We start from the raw sequence: 17,100 nt of genomic DNA on the forward strand, positions 1-17,100 counted from the left end.
GACATAAACTTGGAGTTCCTAAGTGTTTCTCCTCTATGACTTTCTGCCTATGTGCATTATTGTCAGTGCTCAAAGAGCAAATGACTATTTCTTTTTATTTTATTTTATTTTATTTTATTTTATTTATTTTATTTTTTTTTAAATTTTTTTTTTTAACGTTTATTTATTTTTGAGACAGAGAGAGACAGAGCATGAACAGGGGAGGGGCAGAGAGAGAGGGAGACACAGAATCTGAAACAGGCTCCAGGCTCTGAGCTGTCAGCACAGAGCCTGACGCGGGGCTCGAACTCACGGACCATGAGATCATGACCTGAGCCGAAGTCGGACGCTTAACCGACTGAGCTACCCAGGCGCCCCTTTATTTTATTTTATTTTTAAACGTTTATTTTACTTTTGAGAGAGAGAGAGAATGTGAGCGTGGGAGAGGCAGAGAGTGGGGGACAGAGGATCCAAAGTGAGCTCTGTGCTGAGAGCAGACAGCCTGATGTGGGGCTAGAACCCACAAACTATGAGATCATAACCTGAGCTGAAGTCAGACACTTAACTGACTAGCCACCCAGGTGCCCTACAACTACTTCTTTTTAAAAACCACATTTAAAATCCAGTTGCATTCCCAAGATCTTTACATCCTGGGACTAAGTCCTCCTTCTGTCTCCCATGGCAATGCTGTTCCGATTTTAGGATGAAAATCTGAAGACATCATAGACAATATGTGTCTGGGTGTGTTGAGCCTCAGCAGCACAACTGTTTCATTAGATGGGTTATTTATTAGGCAGTGAAATTAGAGAAAGCAGGTATATCGTACAACTTGGTAAGGCAAATTTTGCCCCTAATTTTTATTTTCTGTTATTGTACTTCAGTATCTATCAGTTTTGGGGAGTGGGGCCATTTTTGCATATGCCTCTGGAGTTTTCCTTGCCATGAGGGAAACTTTGTTTTATATAATAGGAATGATCTTAATATTTTATATGCAATGGATTTCATATTTAAATATTGAATAGTTTAAAATTTTTAAGAGCAGCTAACAGCTGAAAGGACTCTGCTTGAATCCTTTTTAAACTTAAAACCTAGGGGCGCCTGGGTGGCTCAGCCAGTTAAGCGTCCGACTTCTGCTCAGGTCATATCTTGCAGTTCGTGAGTTCGAGCCCTGCGTTGGGTGCTGTGCTGACAGCTCAGAGCCTGGAGCCTGCTTCAGATTCTGTGTCTCCCTCTCTCTCTGCCTCTCCTCCTCTAGCACTCTCTCTCAAAAATAAATAAACATTACAAAATTAAACATAAAACGTAATCAACATCTCAGTTTATGAATTCAGATTTTTGTATATTTCCCTTAAGCTTTATTCAATAATAAATAGGTAATGAGTAGTGGTAAAATATTTTAGAGCTCTTGTAAGTCATTTCAGTGTTTTAAAGTTGTGACTGGGTGGGGTGCCTGGGTAGCTCAGTCAGTTAAGCATCTGACTTTGGCTCAGGTCATGATCTTGCAGTTCGTGGGTTCAAGCCCTGCACTGGGCTCTCTGCTGACAGCTTGGAGCCTGGGGCCTGCTTCAGATTCTGTGACTCCCTCTCTCTATGCCCCTCCCCTGCTCATGCTCGGTCTCTCACTCAAAAATAAATTAAAAAATTTTTTAAAAAGTCTAAAGTCGTGACTGGCCATAGGCCAAAGTTAAGAAAATCCAGCTTCCTGCCGGTTTCCCATAGCTTCTCTTTCCCTCTCACTTCATGGTGTTGCCTTTGGTAGACACTCCCTACCTGCTCTCTTGTATTAAAACCTCCTTAATGTTTTATTATTTTTTTTTTATTTTTCAGAGAAAGAGAGCACAAGAGAGGGAAGGGCAGAGAGGGAGATGAGATCCAAAACGGATTCAGTGCTGACAGCAGAGATCCCAATGCAGGGCTCAAACTCACAAACTGTGAGATCATGACCTAAGCCAAAATCAGATGCTTAACCAGTTGAGCCACCCAGGCGCCCCTGTATTAAAACCTCCTTAGAAAAAAATCTGAAATGCATTGATACCAGCATATTACTAATTTACTTAAAACAGCTTCAAGCGTTACCCTTCTTGGGGGTAATTTTTTCTTAAAGCTCTATGAACCCCAAGCTTCAGTGGCGTTCTAAGTGTGAAATTTTGTCATTGGGAAGGTTTGGGATGGGTGGTGGTTGGTTATTATCATTGCGCCTTCCTCAGTACCCCCCAAATTACAGTTACCCATTATCCTCAGGTCAATGTGAATACATGGAAACTAATGTTCTCCCAAGGAGTAACAAAATTTGATCTGCAGAAAAATATTAGCACAGGAGTGTTAAGAATGAATGCAAGTACATTTTGTTTTAGAACAATAACTAATTTAATGGCTTCCAGGCGGCTACACAATTCATGACAAGCCAAACCCCAGAGGGGAAATTGTAATTGGTGGACAGAATATCTCCATGGGGTATTTTAAAAATGAAGAGAAAACGGCAGAGGATTACTCTGTGGATGAAAATGGCCAAAGGTGGTTTTGTACTGGAGATATTGGAGAATTTCACCCTGATGGATGTTTACAGATTATAGGTCAGTATATTCTCATCATTTTCCTTCCTATCCAAGAGGCAGTGTGGACACATTATTTTCCCTAGTGGCTATCTATACATATGGCTCCAGCTATCCTAGAACCTTAGAAAATCGTAAATCCTCAACAGTAATCTGTTCTTCTGAGAATGTCAGTTGGTTTGGCACTGCCCTCACTAAGCCTAGTGAAATAGACTTTTAGCTCCAAAATAGCCCTTCTGTTATTCCCTTTAATCAGGCAAAAGCTAAAATAAAAATTTGACTAGCCAGCTGGGAAGGACCACTCTGTAGAGTCCCATTCAGGTCCTTTTTAAGCCATAAAATTTCCTCAGTCATATATCTAGCGGTCGGTCCATTTAAATCTGTCTCTGGACCTGTACCTGACCTGAATGTAGTTAAAGATTTCTTGGGAAAATTGGTTCTTCATCCTGAAGTTTGATCTACTGGGGAAATCCCCAGTAAACATGATTTAATCTAGAACCAATCCCCTCCACTTTTTTTTTTCTTGATCCTTAATTGCACTGGAATCAAAGGTGGGTTTCTGTCAGCATGTAGAGTGGGTTCCCAGGCTATGGGTAGGCAAGTCAGAATTCATATGGAGTTGTAAGGCCACTGATGATTATTCAAGCTGTGCCATCCTGTGCCAGCACATTCTTTCTTAGAGCACTGTCATTTTAATAAGGAAATGTCAAATAAGGAAAATGGGGAATTAACATTTATTAACCATGTTCTGTATGCCAGACATTGTCCTATATGCTTATATGAGGTAGGGGTCAGTATCTCTGATAAAATTGAGGGTTGGTGGGGTCAACTGACCTGCCCAGGATCATGTAGCTTGTAATGGGCAGAGCTGTCATTCAAATCTAATGCTGTAAGACCCTGTCCCTTCCATTAACTTTATCATAGTATTTAAGATTATAATAAAATACTGAGCATTTTAGCTAGTACTTCTTCAGCTAGGTGTTTTCCTTGTAATGGATGTGCATGAACAAGCATTATTCTATAACAGAATTTTAGAAGAAGTATCTGTGTAAATAAAGATTAAGGCAATGAGATTGAGGGAAAATCAGAATTGTGCGGATCTTAATAAAATGGACCGGATAATTTACCATTCGTTCTTCATGACTTCTAGATCGGAAGAAAGATCTGGTGAAGTTACAAGCAGGAGAATATGTATCCCTTGGGAAAGTTGAAGCTGCATTGAAGAACTGTCCACTAATAGACAACATCTGTGCTTTTGCCAAAAGGTAATTTTAAAGGCTGCATTTGTGTCTCCTATTATTCCAGAAAAAGGATGATTGGAAAAAAAATTGTGATTATGTATAATCATAAGGGAAACATCAAATTTTCATCAGCAATGGGGAATGTTACGCATTTCTGAAAGTTCAACAGTTTGAAGATCATTTGAGATGATTGAGACGTTTTAACTAATTATTGGACACCTTCTGTGTCTTGCTAAGTACTTAGCTATGCCACAGCACTTACTTCATTCAACATCCTTAACAGCTGAGACATAGCATAAGTAAATTTCCTAAGAAGTTAACACCCCTAGTCAAAGTTTTCTAAATCAGAAACCTAAGAGGTTAGATCCTTTTCTTTATACGTTAATATGGTTTATTTTTATGGGCTTTATTACACCCTTTAAGAAACGTAACTGTAAAAAACACAAAATATAATGGTTATCATCTTAACCATTTCTAAGTGTATAGGTGACTAGTGTTAAGTATATTCACATTGTTGTGCAGTCAATCTCTAGAGCTTTCTATCTTGCAGAACTGAAACTCTCTGTCCATTAAACAACTCCCCATTTTTCCTGGCTGTGGTCCCTGGCTCCCCACCATTCTCCTTTCTGTTTCTGTGAATTTGACTACTCTGGATACCTCATATAAATAGAATTGTACAGTATTTGTCTTTTTGTGACTGGCTTATTTCACTTAGCATAATGTCCTCAGGGTTGTATATTGTAGCATGTGTCAGAATCTCCTTCCTTTTTAAGGCTGAATAATGTTCCATTATGCAGGTAGACCATATTTTGTGTATCCATTCATCCACTGATGGACAACTTCAGTTGCTTCCACCCCTTGACTATTGTGAATAATATTGCTATGAACATGACAAATATCTCTTCAAGATCCTACTTCCCATTCTTTTGGGTATCTACCCAGATGTGGGATCGCTGGATCATAGGGTAGCTCTATTTTTATGTTTTGAGGTCCCGCCGTACCGTCTTCCAGAGCAGCAGCACCATCTTTACCTTCTCACCAGCAATGCGCAAGTGTTCTAATTTCCCCGCCTCCTCACCAACACTTGTTTCTAGTTTTTTGATAGTCATCATAATGGGTGCGAGGGGATCTCTCCCTGCTATTGATCAGTGACATGGAGCATCTTTTCATACGCTTGATGGCCATTTATTTGTATGTCACCTCTGGAGAAATGTCAAGTCCTTTGCTCATTAAACATTTTTTCTCTCACTTTCAGTTATACAATACAGTGTTCTCCACTGTAGTCACCATGTTTTTACGTTAGATCCTCAGGCCCTGTTTACCTTATAGCTGAGAGTTCGTACCCTTTTATCAACCTGTCCCTCTTTCCCCTAACCCCTGGAAACCACTTTTCTACTTGGTTTTCAGGAGTTTGACTTCTTTTCCTGTTTTTAAGATTCCACATATAAGTGATACCACGCAGTATTTGTCTTTCTCTGTCTGGTTTATCTCGCTTAGTATAATGCCCTCTGAGTTCATCCATGTCGTCACAAATGGCCGAAGTTTCTTCTTTACCATGACTGAATGATATTTCCTTGTATATATATCCCACATCTGATGAGCACAGGTTGTTTCCATACCTTGCCTATTGTGACTAATGCTGCAGTGAACATGGGAATGCACGTCTCCCTTCAATATCTTGTTTTCATTTCCTTTGGATTTTTATTTCTTTGTCTAGGCAATTGGATTGCTGGATCGTACAGTAATTCTCTTTTTAATTTTCTGAGGAATGTCCATACTGTTTTCCACAGTGGCTGCACCAATTTACCTTTCCACCAGCAGTGCACACGGGGTCCCTTTTCTCCACATCTACACCAACACTTGTCATCTCTTGTCTTTTTGATGATAGCCAACCTCGCGGTTGTGAGGTGATAACTCATTGTGGTTTTGATTTGCATTTATTTCCCTGATGATGAGTGATGTTGAGCGTCTTTTTGTATGCCTGTTGGCCATTTGTATGTCTTTGCAAAAATGTCTATTTGGTTTCTCTGACCATTTTTTGATTTTTTTTTTTTTTTTTTTTTTTTTTTTTTGCTCTTGAGTTATAGGACTTCTTCACATATTTTGGATATTAACCCTTTATCAGATATATGTTTTCAAATATTTTCTCCCATTCTGTAGGTTGCCTTTTCATTTTGTTGATGGTTTCCTTTGCTGTGCAGAGCTTTTTAGTTTGATATAGTCCCGCTTGTTCATGTTTGCTTTTGTTGCCTTTGTTTTTGGTGTCAAAACCAACAATACACATTGTTGAGACTGATGTCAAGGGAGCTTACCCCCTGTGTTTTCCTTTAGGAGTTTTATAGTTTCAGGTCTTTGCCCACTTTTTAATTGGGTTATTTCGGGGGGTTTGTTGTTGTTATTGAGTTATAGGAGTTCTTTCTATATTCTAGATATTAACCTCTTCTCAGATATATGACTCACCAGTATCTTCTCCAATTCCATAAATTGACTTTTCACACTGTTGACTGTGTCCTTTGGTAACGTAGAAATTTTAAATTTTTGTTGTAGTCCCATTTATCAATTTTTTGTTGCCTATGCATTTGGTATCATATCTAAAAAAGCATTGTCAAATTCAGTGTCATGAATCTTCTTCCCTGTGCTTTCTTCTAGATGTTTTATAATTTTAGCTCTTATGTGTTTAGGTCCTTGATCCATTTTGAGTTTATTTTCGTAAGTGGTATGGGCTAAGGGCCCAACTTTATTCCTTTGCATATGGATATCCAATTCTCTCAACATCGTTTGTTGAAGAGACTGTCATTTCCCCACTGAGTGGTGATGGCACCCTTCTTGAAGATCATTTAACCATATATGCAAGGATTTATTCCTGGGCTCTCTGTTCTGTTCCATTGGTTAAATGTCTGTCTTTATGCCAGGACTATGGGTTTTATTACTTCTTAATGAAGCTGTAACACATAAGAGAAATATGTATTTGGAATTATGTATACTGTTCCATTCAGTAACTTACAATTTTTCTCAATGTTTTAATTTCTATTTTGTGTTATTTTCTAATTTTTTAGTGATCAGTCGTATGTGATTAGTTTTGTGGTTCCTAATCAGAAAAGGTTGACACTTTTGGCACAACAGAAAGGAGTGGAAGGAACTTGGGTCGATATCTGCAATAACCCTGCCATGGAAGCTGAAATACTGAAAGAAATTAGAGAAGCTGCCAATGCCAGTAAGTAAGAAATCACTTGTCTGTTGAAGTCCCTGGATGTCATTTAATGATGTCTTGTGCATTAGTCTCCTTGAGACGTCTATTTCTTTGTTTTAATGGTAAAATACAGGGCTTTAAAAACCTGCCTCTTGAAAAAAAATTGTATATACACATACATTATATGTACATTATGTATTATACTATAATAAATATATAGAAACATATATAAATGTATTTGTATGTCGGAAAGATCCTTAAATGTCGTAGAGTAGAATAACCTATCTAGTTCCTTATTGCATGTTACAACCATCCCTGCTGACTGGTCACCCAGCCTGTGCTCGGAATGGCCCATCTTTGTTCTGATAGTTCATGATGAGGTGCCCTGGTGTGGATCTCTTACCATTTATTGTTGTGGATACTAACTTGGTGTGGGCCCCTTCAATCTAGAGATCTCTGCCCTTCAGTTCTGGGAAATACCCATTTATCTTTTTTGTCTGTTTGCTCCTTCTTATTTTTATAGTTTTTCCCCATCCAGATTCTTTGTGTCTTTATCTGGGACTATGTTTCTGTGACTGTTGGACCACCTGCTTTCATCCTCTGGTTTTATTATCTTTTGTTTTCCATCTCATCCTTTTTGTTTTACATTCTGGCGTAGTCCCTCTACTTTTTTTAAAAAACATTTTTAATGTTTATTTATTTTTGAGAGCCAGAGTATAAGTGGGGGAGGGGCAGAGAGAGAGGGAGACACAGAATCTAAAGCCGGCTCCAGGCTCTGAGTTGTCAGCACAGAGCCTGATGTGGGGCTTGAACTCACGAACCATGAATTTTATTCCCTCCTTTACTCGGCTTTACTCCCTCCTTCTGTTGTACTGAGCTGAAGTCAGATGCTTAAATGACTGAGCCACCCAGGCGCCCCCAGAGCCTCTCTACTTTATCACTTCTTCTAGCTATTGGATTTTCCATTTCCAGTATCAGAATTTTAATTTTCAAGAGCTCATTCCCATTTCCTCCATGTTCTTTTCGTAGCACCCTGTTGCTCTTTCATGAATGCAGTCAGTGTGTTTGTCTCTTATTCCTTCGAGGATGTTCAAGGGACTCCTTTTATGAAGGATACTTCTCCTGTTATTGCCTATCTCCTCCAAGTTCCACTTCCTGCTTGTTTTGGTCACAGCCTCTCCTATATCTGCAGATCCTTGTCTGTCCATTCATATTTGAGAACGAGGCACTAAAATACTGTTTGGAAAGCTCACTGGGCTTTACCAACAGGCTATTCAGATGTTGGTGTCTTGAGTCATTCCATTTCTACAAAGCAGACTTCTTCAGTCCCTTGCCTGGAGGATATTAGCCTCACTGCCTATTCCGGTAGCCAAAAAGAGGAAATTGGAATGGGGCTGGGGGTAGGGTGGGTGGTTCTTACCCCCACAGCATCCTTTTCGTCTCAGCTTTACTCCCTCCTTCTGTTGTACCTAGTGTCCTGGAGTCCAGAGTTTCTCTCGTTCGCTTTTCTGAAAAGAAAACCTGTCTCCAGCCCAGCTGGGGAAGAGCAGGATCAGGGAGAAGAACTGTCCTCTGTGCAAGCTGAGGGCCAACCCTCTTTCTTCAGCGTATCCCTCATCTCTGTCTTCAGAGGCATGGGCTCAGGGGGTCCATTTGCCTCTCGTCAGTGTCCTCTGTTGGCCGTTAGCTTTTAGCTCTCTCGGCTCCCCGTCAGTTACTGCTAGTTTGCTTGCTTTAGGTCTTCCAAAATTTTGTTGAACTCTCATCCAGTGTCTTCTTTCTCTCCTTTCAGGTGTTTCCTTGTGGTTAATAACTTTTTCACTTTAAAAATTATTTTAAACTGTTTACATGATTTTCCAAGGGGAACGTAGAGAAACTGTGAACTCCTCATGCTTAATTGGAGGCTGTTAACCTAATTTTTTTTTTTTGAGAGAGAGAGAGAGGACCCAAGTGAGCAAGGGGCAGAGAGAGAGAGAGAGAGAGAATTGGGACTCACCCGAAGCAGGGTTCGAGGTCACCCAAAGCGGGGCTCAAACTCACGAACCATGAGATCATAACCTGAGCTGAAACCAAGAGTCAGATGCTTAACCGACCGAGCCACCCAGGTGCCCCAATAAATTTTCTTTTTTTTTTTAAATTAACCCAGTTTTTAACCTTATTGCTTCCCCTCCTAAAAAGTGAAAATATCATTTTCTGATTAGGTTATATATATTCATTGTAAAATGCTGGACAGTACAGAAAATTATAAAAGAGGAAGTAAAAATCACGTGATTACAGTAGTTATTTTGGGTGGTGACCTTACATTCTGGTAAACATACCCAACCCATCAGCATCATTGACCTGTTTCTAAGTCAGTAGATACAGAATTGCATTTCATTTTTAACAGCTAAATAGTATTCCAGTATCCGGGTATCCACTTAAGTCTTTGTTGGACTTTTTAAGTGAGTTCCTCTGTCCTGCACTGTAAACAAATATAACACATATCTTACATACTCAAATTATTTTTTTAATTATTTTTTTTACTATGAATCCCTAGAAATGGAATTTCAGAGTCAAAGAAAATGTTTATTTTTAAAAGGCTTTTTCCTCTCTGTTGTCACATAACTCCCTCTTCTCCCAGAAAAACTGTAGACTAGTTTATACCTTTATCAGAGGTACACAAGCACTCCTATTTCCCTAACTAGGCTACATATAATTTATTTTTTTTTTAATTAACTACTTAGGTTCCATTTTGGCTTAAAAATATGGTTTGTAATAGTAGCTACTGGGTGGAAGTTGAAAAACTATTTTTCCCCAAGAAGAACATGCTTGTAGTTAACTGTGGACACTATAAAGTTTTACATAACAGATGCCTGTTAACATAATCAGATTGAAAGGTAGGTTGCTTTATGACCATAAAGACAGGGGCTTAATGTTTTTTTTTCTCAAAGATGGCTTTGTCAGTTATAGTATTATTGACATATCACACTTTTTATGTTGTTATCACCAGGCTACCAGAATTTTTTTCATGTAGTATTTCAAAAAGTATTTCAGCAAATAGGCTGTTATTCTTAGTCACCCGCTGAATGTACTAATGGGTAAAATGCGACTTGAATAATTTGTCATTGTGTATTTCACTGTGTAAAAGCAATAATGGGGAAAGTCAACCTGGATCACAATCAGGTGAAAAATGGAATAAGGTTCTAGGATCTGCAGGACCCCCATAACTTTCCTAGATTGAGGCATGAAATTGAACAATCAGTGATTTGGAAAATATACAGTAATCATGAGCTTAAATGTATAAGTCCTAGTTTTTCTGTGCCACGAAATATTTATCTTGCCAACCTTTTGCTTCCAGTTATAATTTCAGAGACTTAAGGCAAAAAAGTATAAAATAGTCTTGACTGTGTTCAGCTAAAACTGCCTGAAAGCACACAACTTTTATAGCGGGCCTCTTCATGTTTTAAATAGAAGTGTGAGGTCTGCAACCAAACCCAAGTTTGTGTGCCCTGTCACGCAGCCAAGCCAATCACTGAGATATCGAGTATGCAGTAAGGAAAGGGTTTGTTCAAGAGGCAGCCAAAATGGGAGACAGAAGGGCAAGCCTCAAATCCACCTTCCTGAAGGGGGACAGGACAAGGTTTTTTGGTGGTTGTTGTTTTGTTGTTGTTGTTGTTGTTGTTGTTGCTTTCGTTTTTGTTTAAATTATCATAGTGCCAGGGAATACATACATGTTGATCAAAAGGGTGGGGAAACTTATGAGTTTTAAGGAGGAAAGATGGAGCTTGCACATTTGGCAAACATACATGTAATATACATCCCATGTTCACTTTGGGGTATAGACTTACCATTAAAAGACAAAATTTGGCCCCTGCCTTCGGGAGGTCCTCTTAAGACAAGGTGAGGGGCTAGGTGCATGTTCGGTGAGCCAGTATAAACTGGATTGGGTGTCGAGCTCATTATCTCGGGGAAGGAATGCTTGTTCACAGGCTGGAGCCATATCTGTGACCTTCAGCTTATGCCTCTGCAGAGACATCTAGCGGGTTTGCTAGTGGGGTCTGGCAAGAAACCATAGCTGATTAGGGAGAAACACATCTCTGAAAAACAAGCTTCAAATTTCCTTTTAGTTTCAACCTCATTAACCTTATGGGCATGGTTTCGCTTTCTCTTGTGTCTTGAAGGAGTTGGGACAGTGGCCACTCTGGCTGCTTCCTGCAGCAAAAGGGCACAGTTTCTGGATTTGAGGAATGAAGCAACTTTGTACCCCTTTGGGAATATTCCCTGGTACTTGACTTAACATGTACATTTGGCATGACCAAAATATCAGTTCCTTTTTTGATTGTTTTGAAACAACATTGGAAAGCATATTTGATTATTACGTTATCTAATTAATGTAAAGTGTAGATAACCCAAATCTTAGTATTCCCTGTGACACTGACCCAATCCTTTGAGGAATCTGGGAAAAGAGTCCACTAACCAAATCAATTTCTCTAGACCCCTCTGGGGAAATTTACTGTAGCCAAGTGGCTTACTCTCTGCTTTTATCTGAATGAGTTTGTTCTTAATCTGAAGCATTATATAAACACTGCAAGTTGTGTTAGCACTGGCACATATCCTACCCTGTTTTGCAAGCATAGTCCAAAGCAGCGTGCTTATCAAACACTACCTTGGCTAACACGTTTATTTTCTTTTTTGTTGGGCAACAACAACAACAGCAGTTTTGTTGGTGAGCATGCCTAAGGTGATAGAAAGATTCTTGATCATGAGCCCTGATTCCCCTCCAGGGTAAAAATGTTTTCCCAGACAGATGTCAAAATCTGTCCTCTTGGTAACCAGGCAGGTAACTCCCATCTGGTGTTCATTCCCTTTTTGTTTGATAAAAAGGTTTAAGAGGGTTGGTACAATAACTGGTTTCATTGAGATTGCGAATAGAGAAAGGGAAACCTAATTTTTAAATAAGTAGATTTCTCTTATTTTCCAACTGCCAAGGCATGGCTAACCCAGGGCTGGTTAGAAGTAATTGGAAGATACCCCCTTTGACCAAGATTTTTCTTAGAAAAACATCACACAGATCAACATGGTTCACTAGTAGCTGGGGTTCAACTGTTCTGGACCTTAGGTAAGAAGTTTGCTCCATATCGCATGAACCAGTCTTAGTCTTGAGAAAAGGTCAGCTCAGTTAGAACACTTGTCCCATTTCAGGAGGCAGTCATGCCAGCAGGATCTCAAACTTAGGGCTATATTGTGCAAGCAAGCAAGTAATTAATTTTAAGTGGAATTTCTATGGAAACAAAAGAAAACCCCTTATTAGTGGTTGTAGCAAATTACAAACCCAGTGCTGCCAGTGAGAAGGTTTCTAGATGTCAGTCTTGAAGCATCATTTTTTTAAAAGTTTTTATTTATTTCGACAGAGAGAGTGTGTGTATGTGGCGGGGGGGGGGGGGGTGGTGGTGAGGAGCAGAAAGAGAGAGGGAGAGGGAAAGAGAATCCCAAGGAGGCTCCACGCTGTCACCACAGGTCCCTATGTAGGGTTCGAACTCATGAAACGTGAGATCATGGCCTGAGCAAAAATCAAGAGTTGGATGCTTAACAATTGAGCCACCCAGGCATCCCCAGGCTTGAAGCATCTTTAGATGGAGTGAGGGCAGGCAGTGGCAGACTGACAGATTTTCCTAGTTTGTAGTTCAGATGTCTTTGGCGACCTTTCCGGGTGGCCTTGATACAGCAATAGGCAAGAAGATTTTCCAAACATGAGCTATTGTGGCAATTTCTCTGAAGTTTACTTTGAGCAGTCTAGCTTCAGTTCAGAGCACTTGAGGAAAAGGGAAGTTTTAGTTATTTGGTTTTTATTTTTTTTTTAAGAGAGAGAGAGAGAGAGAGAGAGAGAAAACTTGGGCGAGGGGCAGAGAGAGAGAGAGAGAAAGAAAGAGAACCTCAAGCACACTCCATGCTCTGTGCAGAGCCTGACACAGGGCTCAATCCCACGACCCTGGGATCATGACCTGAGCAGAAATCAAGAGTTGGATGCTCCACTGAGTCACCCAGGCGCCCCCAGTTTTAGTTTTAAATGATTTCAAGTCAAGGGAGTGGGAGAAAATTGGAACCCTTAGTTTGAAGAGTCATGGCTAGATATGCGAGGAAACCAGAAGAATTGACTATCCAGCCCAGTTTTATGGGGAGACAGCAAACACTCAAAAAAACAGGTAATTAGAACTAGCATGTAACATCCACAAAGCTGTGTTACTGAAACATAATTTTTCTAAATCACCCTCATTTCCATCAAAGATCTGCCACATTTAGACAAATTTATTTGTAAAATAAATCCAGTTTTAACTTGGCCTAATTATTTACATAAGTGCAGCAAGAATAGTGATTGGCCATGTATGTTCTTTTTGAATCTGCTTTGCTGGAACTTTTCATAAGGAAGTTTCAAATTGAACTTTTAATTTTATTTTTATTTTAGAGAGAGAGCACATGTACCCACATTCGAGTGGGGGAGGGGCAGAGGGAGAGAGAAAAGGAATCCCAAGCAGGTTCAGCGAGGATCCCAATGAGGGGCTTGATCCCACGATCAAGGTCATGATCTGAGCTGAAATCAAGGGATGCTCAACTGACCGGGCCACCTAGGTGCCCCAGAGTTGAACTTTGAAGAGCCTCTTGAGGCTAAGAAGCCAAGCCAAATAATTGCCCTCAGACTTGCCTGCAACACCTATAGATTTGGGTGAATTCCTCCCTTCTTGAGGTTTCCCCCTAGCCCCACCAAGATATCCTGAGGTTCCTGCACCTGCCAGGAAGTGACTTCTTTACTCACCTGGAATGGCTGCAGGGAACTCTGTGAGCAAGGTATCAGGGTGATATTTCCCAGGGGCGCTATTGGATCCATAAATTCAACCTTAGCTCTTTAATTGTTTTATTTTTTATGTTTATTTATTTTTGAGAAAGAAAGAGAAAGAGAGAGAAAGTAAGTGCGGGAGGGGCAGAGAGAAAGGGAGACACCAAATTGGAAAGAGGCTCCAGGCTCTGAGCTGTCACCACAGAGCCCAATGTGGGGCTCGTACTCACAAACCAGGAGATCATGACCTGAGCTGAGGTCAGATGCTTAACTGACTGAGCCACTCAGGTGCCCCTGAACCTTAGTTCTTTAAAGCTGTCTGGTCCTGTTCGGGTCCGTGCATGTTGCCCTCAAATATGACTTTCCAGTCAAAGCCTTGGTAATATAACCAGTGTTTCCAGTAGTGTCTTATTACAAGGAGAACAGATTCTTATTGAACTTCAGCAAACAATTGTAACTGCCATGAAAATAAGAATAATCACTGGGAGTTTTGAATTTTGGGGGGACCAAGTGGGGAGGAAAAGATAAATGTTTCGATTTTGCTTACAAAGGTATAATTCATCAAATTGCTATAGACCAGTTAGCTTAAGAGAAAAAAAAAAGCTTTTTTTTTTTAAATTTGGAAGAGCCAACATTAGAGAGCCAGCATGTTTCAAACAAGAGTCATAAAAAATATAATCCTCTTTGTCAGTTCTTTCAGGCCCATGTTGTTTTTGTTCTGTTTGAATCCAGTTTTTCTGGATTCTTAACCAGTGTTAGTTTTATGATCTTAAGGTTATCAGAAACCTGTAATTGTTGAAAGTCTTTTTTATGAATCTCTCTCATGATGAAACACATTTGCAGGATGCTTTTGTAAAAGCATCTGAGCAAAAGTATAACTGTCTGTAAATGATAAAAGATGTAAAAATTGGCCATGGTTAAAAATCTGATAAGAGTTTATTATAATGCAATTGACAGGCAAATTTGGTTACTTCTGCAAACACATAACATTTCAGTAATCAGAATTACAAGTGATGACATTATACCAGGACATATCAAGACCTTAGGAATTTTATATAATTTCTGGAACAGTCATAACATTTATCTACACAGTATAGCCTAAGAAAGTTTATCAGCACTGGGGCGCCTGGGTGGCTCAGTCGGTTAAGCGTCCGACTTCGGCTCAGGTCATGATCTCGCGGTCCGTGCGTTCGAGCCCCGCGTCGGGCTCTGTGCTGACAGCTCAGAGCCTGGAGCCTGTTTCAGATTCTGTGTCTCCCTCTTTCTCTGACCCTCCCCTGTTCATGCTCTCTCTCTCTCTCTCTCTCTGTCTCAAAAATAAATGTTAAAAAAATTTTTTTAAAAAAGAAAGTTTATCAGCACTTATTTGACAATGCTTCTTGTGTAATTGGACAAACCAAATAAATAAGCCTAATTGGTTGAAAAGATTTCATTTAGAATTTGAATTTGGAGAAGTTTGTCAAAAATATCAGAACGTTTTAAAATACATACCAAAATATGATTACAGATCATTACAAAACTTAATAATTATCTGTTTAACCAAGATGACAATACGAGATTTTAAAGGTAAACACAGAAGGTTGCATAGGCATTAGCAAAACTTAGCTTTTTCAATATGGAGAAGATTCAGCTTTCTTAAGTATTTTCAATGGCCTGATAAAGACAAAACATACAAATTGTTTTTCCAGGCAGATGAAGAAAACCTTTGTTTGTAATTTTCTATCAAGAGCATACCAACAATCTAAGAAAACTTTGTTATCCTAACACAGAGAAAAAACAAATTCCAGTCTTATACTAGTGTACTATTAATATTAAAACTCATTTATTACAAGTTTAGTCCTGACCACACATAAAATTCTGTTTCAAAACTTTCCCTTTGTAAACCCTCCATAATTTTTTTTTTTTTTTACATTAAGATTTTTTCCAGGGCGCCTAGGTGGCTCAGTCCGTTGAGTGTCCCACTCTTTTTTTTTTAATATAATTTATTGTCAAATTGGCTTACATACAACACCCAATGAACATCCAACCTTTGATTTCAGCTCAGGTCAGGGTCCCAGGGTCGTGGGATCAAGCCCTGCATCAGGCTCCATGCTGAGTATGGAGCCTGCTTGAGATTCTCTTTCTCTCTCTGTCCACAACCCCCTCTCTCTTAAAAAAAAAAAAAAAAAAAAAAAAAAAAAGAAAGAAAGAAAAAAGAAAGAAAAGATTTTTTTCCTCAGTTTTTTTTTTTAAATAACTAGTCTCATTATTTTAGGACAAAATCCTTTTCCCTCAACAAAAATGTATTCACATTCTTCATACCTTTTTTTTTTTTTAACCAAAATTATATATCCCATTTCCTTTGGTTTTTTTTTTTTTTTGGTTTATTTTTATTCTTTTAATTTTATTTTAATCCCAGTATAGTAAACATACACTGTTAATATTAGTTTCAGGGGTATGATACAGTGATTCAACACTTTTATACACCATTTTCTTTGCATACAGACTTGTTCCCCTTTTCCAGTAGCCTTAATTACATTTATTAGAATTCTTAACTATTATAAACTTCAATTTCTAGTGAAAACTAATAGTAACCGATTGTGAACTGACTCTTACACCAGAATTTTTTAGCTCAGCACATTTATGAGTTTATTTAATAATTTTTAGAAACCTATGACTTTTCATAGTATAATCTCTTAATAAAGCACAAAACATGTTTACTAAGAGACCCCAATTTATCTTGTTAGTTTTGTCTTATTTTATTTTAAGTTTATTTATTTTTGAGAGAGAGAGAGCACATATGACTGGGGGAAGGGCAGAGAGAGAGAGAGAGAGAGAGAGAGAGAATCCCAAGCAGGCTCTGCACAGTCAACGCAGAGCCTGATGCGGGGCTCAGTCTCACAAACCATGAGATCATGACCTGAGCTGAAGTCAAGAGTCAGATGCTTAACCAACTGAGCCCCCCAGGTGCCCCGAGACCCCACTTGATCTTTAGATTCTCTGTAATAAAGAAACCAAAAGTGCATAAACCTATGGTCGGTAAGGAATGTTTTATTATTTTCTCTTATTTGGAAATGATCTGGATATTTAATGAATTTAACTTTAAGGTTTCAGGTTACCAAAGATTGTGGAAGCTATTTAAAAGTTTACCTAGAAACCTTTTTATCTTAATTTACTTGCTCTCAACAGTTATATTTTGATCACCCATAAAAACTTTATAAGATATCACAGTCATTCTCCCAAGGCATATTTTAAAAAAATTGTAACAGATCCTATCAACTTATTTGACTTAAGTAAATGCAGGCAGAATAAAAGTTTTACATCTAATGCTGGCAACTTGAAAGACAT

At 39.0% G+C, this 17,100-nt stretch overlaps 1 protein-coding gene across 4 annotated transcripts in view; it reads left to right on the forward strand.

Moving 5' to 3' along the window:
* Positions 1-17,100, forward strand: part of ACSL4 (acyl-CoA synthetase long chain family member 4) — a 99,781-nt gene that overhangs the window by 61,747 nt on the left and 20,934 nt on the right. For all 4 annotated transcript variants that reach the window (XR_014136864.1, XM_081793982.1, XM_081793983.1 and 1 more), the window contains exons 13-15: positions 2,361-2,552; positions 3,682-3,796; positions 6,829-6,986. Coding sequence is in view for 3 of the 4 variants with exons in the window: in XM_081793982.1 (XP_081650108.1) it covers positions 2,361-2,552; positions 3,682-3,796; positions 6,829-6,986 (465 nt within the window). In the remaining variant the exon portion in view is untranslated. The remainder of the gene's footprint in view (positions 1-2,360; positions 2,553-3,681; positions 3,797-6,828; positions 6,987-17,100) is intronic.

Source organism: Panthera onca, chromosome X, assembly GCF_046562875.1.
Source record: "Panthera onca isolate mPanOnc1 chromosome X, mPanOnc1 haplotype 2, whole genome shotgun sequence".
NCBI lineage: Eukaryota > Metazoa > Chordata > Mammalia > Carnivora > Felidae > Panthera > Panthera onca.